We start from the raw sequence: 3,659 nt of genomic DNA, 5'->3' as shown, positions 1-3,659 counted from the left end.
GAAAAGAATCAATTTTTTCCCTAAACCCTTCGAAAAAATTTTATTGCCAAAGCCAAATAAAATCAAGGACACAACATTTCAAGTAAACCGCAAAAAACCATCTATTATAATCCATGTGAAAACACCAAGATAATTAAACTAATGAGAAGAGAGTATCGTTGCCATAGCAGCCAAAGTGAAATTTAATAAAGTAGAATTGTGAGAACAATGGGTTTGAGAGAAAAAGCTATTAGTTAGCAATGTTCAAGGTTATGACTTAGAAATTGACCTCTGACGTTCAAACAAAAACTATTCTTAGAACTATCACTCTTTGTTAGATTCAAAAAATCTAAACCATCCTGTTTCACACGGACTTTTCATCAAAAATTTTAATACCAAGCACTTGCTATAATGTAATTCGGATAATAGTTGTCCTATGGTAGGAAAGAAAGAAAAGTTTCCGGGAAAATGCAAGCATGTAACGTATATTAACTGAAAAGTCAACAAATTAAACATAGTTAATTAAACATTTTCAATCAATCTGTATGACCGTTAATATAAATGGCCCTAGGAATCACTTTGAAAACTTTCCTTTCTTCCAATTACGTACGAGAAAAATCTATGTATTTATGTTAATTGTCGAGATGTTCCGTATTTGTAGACAGATCAAGGTTTATCAGAAAAAAAAAGATGGCGGATTTAGTTGAGGAGAATGAAATAATGAGGAACAAACATGATATGTGGTATGAGAAATGGGTCGACGGTCGTCGATATGTGAGTCCCAACAAATCAATCATTCATTCATTCCACCCTCTTCCATTTTTTCATTTACAGTCAATTGTGCCAAGTGTATAAGTTCAAGCAATGTTGCCAGTACATAGCTTATTCAGCTGCTTCTTTGTTAAAATTGAATCAGTGAACTGACTGTTAGGATGACATTTGAAGAACAAGTGACAAAGTTCAGAAATATTGCCAGTTTGATGTTATATCATATCTATCAACAATGACGACAAGGCCAAATTTGGATAGACATTAGTAACTTATCCGGCAAAAATCGATATCCGCAACGAACGTTTTCAGAAAACTTTTATATAGAAATCTTAGAATAATGCTAAACCTCATCTCTCTTTCTCCCTTAATCCTGAAAAAAAAAGGAAAAAATATGAATGAAATTCTTACAATCCTTTCCGGAGATTCCACAGAAAGTAATTAAAGAATGAAATAATATCAAGAAAAACTGATTTAAACTGATCTAACAGTTATCTGCCTAACATCTACTCATTTATGATCAAAATAAAAATGAGAAATTTTCAAGACACAGCTAACTTAGCAATGTTTAAAGATGATATGGAAGAAAATGCTTGCTTCACTGAAGAAGGACTAGTGGAGAGAGGCAAAACGACTATGGAATAAGCACATCATCAAAGCATTTTATTCTTTTTTGGAGGGCTTCTCCAACATCTCCGATATAGGCGGATGACGTTGCACATCAAGTGTCACCCGTTCCAGCATAGCACTTATGCAAATGTTATCGAATTACCCCGCACTTTCACAAATCCTTTATAAACTATTGTAGTAGAGGAATAAAAAAAAAAAAAAAAGAAAGAAAATTTGATATGAACGACTGATGGGTAGGCGGGATGTGTCGAGATGCAATGCTTATTGCGCTAGATGGATTAGCCTCCAAAAGGAAGATGAGTGACTGAAGCAGACAAGGGATTAGAATTCAGAGAGGAAAATGGAATAGTGAAGTAAGCAATTAAGGAAAGCGATAAAGAGAAATAACTAAATAGTTAAAAAATATCACACTTCAATAAGTAAATGATGGACAAGAAGAAGTATCCATTGAGTTACCAGTTCAGTAGAGATCACCATTGAAGCTATAATGCAAGAAATTGAGAAACTATTAATTAATGATATTTGCTATTTCATTTCTGTATATAGCTACCATTCTACTTTTCATGTTCTGCAAATTCTCGGAGGTTTAAATTTATCAACAAGATTTGCCATAATTTGGAAAAGTCCACTTTAGAAAGGAGTTCAACAGTTGCAGGAGAGAAGAGAGGATGGGAAGTTACCGCAGAAAGAATAAACAGTGCAAAGATGGATGGCAACGGAAGAATATGGGTCTCGGATATGAATATCGAAATACGGGGACCGTGAAGACAATAAAAGAAGATTTCCCTCATTGACAAATTCATTGCCATCTTTTTCAGAAAACATAGAAAGAAATTCTACTTTGTGTTAATGAAGTAAGAGGAACTTAATGATTGAGAAATTCAATTTGACAATATTGCACTTAGCAAGAAATTAAAAAAATCGAAAGGACAGTAACTAATACAATCATTTCGAAAATTTTAGTTAAAAATTTTAAAATGTTTAATCAAAATGTGTTAAATTAAAGAACTTCCTTCAGAAAAAGCACTCCATTTAGACGAGGAATAATTGCTCTGTTAATTAAATGGACTATGAAACAGATTAAACAATCAAATACATCATTGACAGGATGATAAAACTAACCTGAAATCATATATGATATTAAAAGCTGCATTAAAAGGTGGATTAATTAATGAAATCAAAAATGTCATAAGGGGACTTAAATTAGGCTTTATGAATGAAATGCTTGTTTCGGAGCATTAATTGATTTAGGCAAGAAAGAGCATTACTGATAGTAGAGTTGATAATTGAAAGTGGGTGATACTGAGAACGTTGCGCCAAAAGAGGGAAGAACAAACTGAGGATGGAATATTTCGAGGAGAATTCGACAAAGGTCATCCACAAGACCGGTTCTTCTTACATTAAATGTTTAAATGAATTTGGAATACAATGAGTATATATTAAAAAGTACAGAATTGGAAATTTATTGTTGTCTTACCGAGATTTCATAAATTAAATATCTGTGTGGATTCAGAAAAATTCAAAACACCGGAAAAATCATTTTAAATACAAACAAGTGGAACCAGACAGGCTAAGGACCTGAAATAAAATGATTGCGGACTTATTGAACAGTCTTAGAATTACAACTGAGCAAAGATGGAAAGAGGCTAGAAGTATTCGCATGTTTTGCATATAAGGGAAGGATAGGACGAAAGTGACTAGATTTCGTAATGGTTCAGATGACCGTGAGACAGCTGGACGCAAAATGGAAAAAGCAAAATCATGTGTTGATAGGTGAAAAAATATTTGTGATAATGCTGATTAGTTTTAATTAGTTACGGAAGTTTTTCCCAACCTTCCTCTTGAAATAATAACATATCAAAGTTTACAGTTTGTTCAATGAAGTCATATGCAGTATCGTATAAACATTCGAGAAAGAAATCAGAGAAAGGGCTTTATTTTTATTAGGAAGTTTGGAATAATTTGAATTATACCGAGCATAAAAATAGGATGATTTTGTTGAGAACAACACATTAATCGCACCCATGAAACATTTCACAATTCCCGAGTGACCAACCATTGTCAGAATGGTTCGTAACTGGATGACTCGATTTATTTGAAATTTCTAGAACGTCAATTCTACCACATAATTCGACATATACAGCAACTCTCATTCACTCTTACACAACTACGAAATCATACAAAAACTATGGCTGCTTGCGAATGTGAGGTTGAAATGCCACAAAGGAATGGTCAGATGAAGGAGGATGATAAGTAACGAAAAGGAGGCACAATGACTACTT

General features: G+C 33.2%; 1 protein-coding gene across 1 annotated transcript; it reads left to right on the top strand.

The window, feature by feature from the left end:
* Nucleotides 1-669: 669 nt before the first annotated feature.
* LOAG_08291 (hypothetical protein) lies at nt 670-2,142 on the top strand (the record flags this gene model as incomplete). The annotated part of the gene is made up of 2 exons (XM_003143823.1): nt 670-753; nt 1,924-2,142. The coding sequence occupies 2 exons, from the start codon at nt 670-672 to the stop codon at nt 2,140-2,142; spliced, it is 303 nt and encodes a 100-aa protein (XP_003143871.1).
* Between the last annotated feature and the right edge of the window lie 1,517 nt (nt 2,143-3,659).

Source organism: Loa loa, assembly GCF_000183805.2.
Source record: "Loa loa unplaced genomic scaffold supercont3.75, whole genome shotgun sequence".
NCBI classification, from domain to species: domain Eukaryota; kingdom Metazoa; phylum Nematoda; class Chromadorea; order Rhabditida; family Onchocercidae; genus Loa; species Loa loa.
Note: the sequence above shows the minus strand (reverse complement) of the source record. Positions and strands in the feature narration are given on the sequence as shown.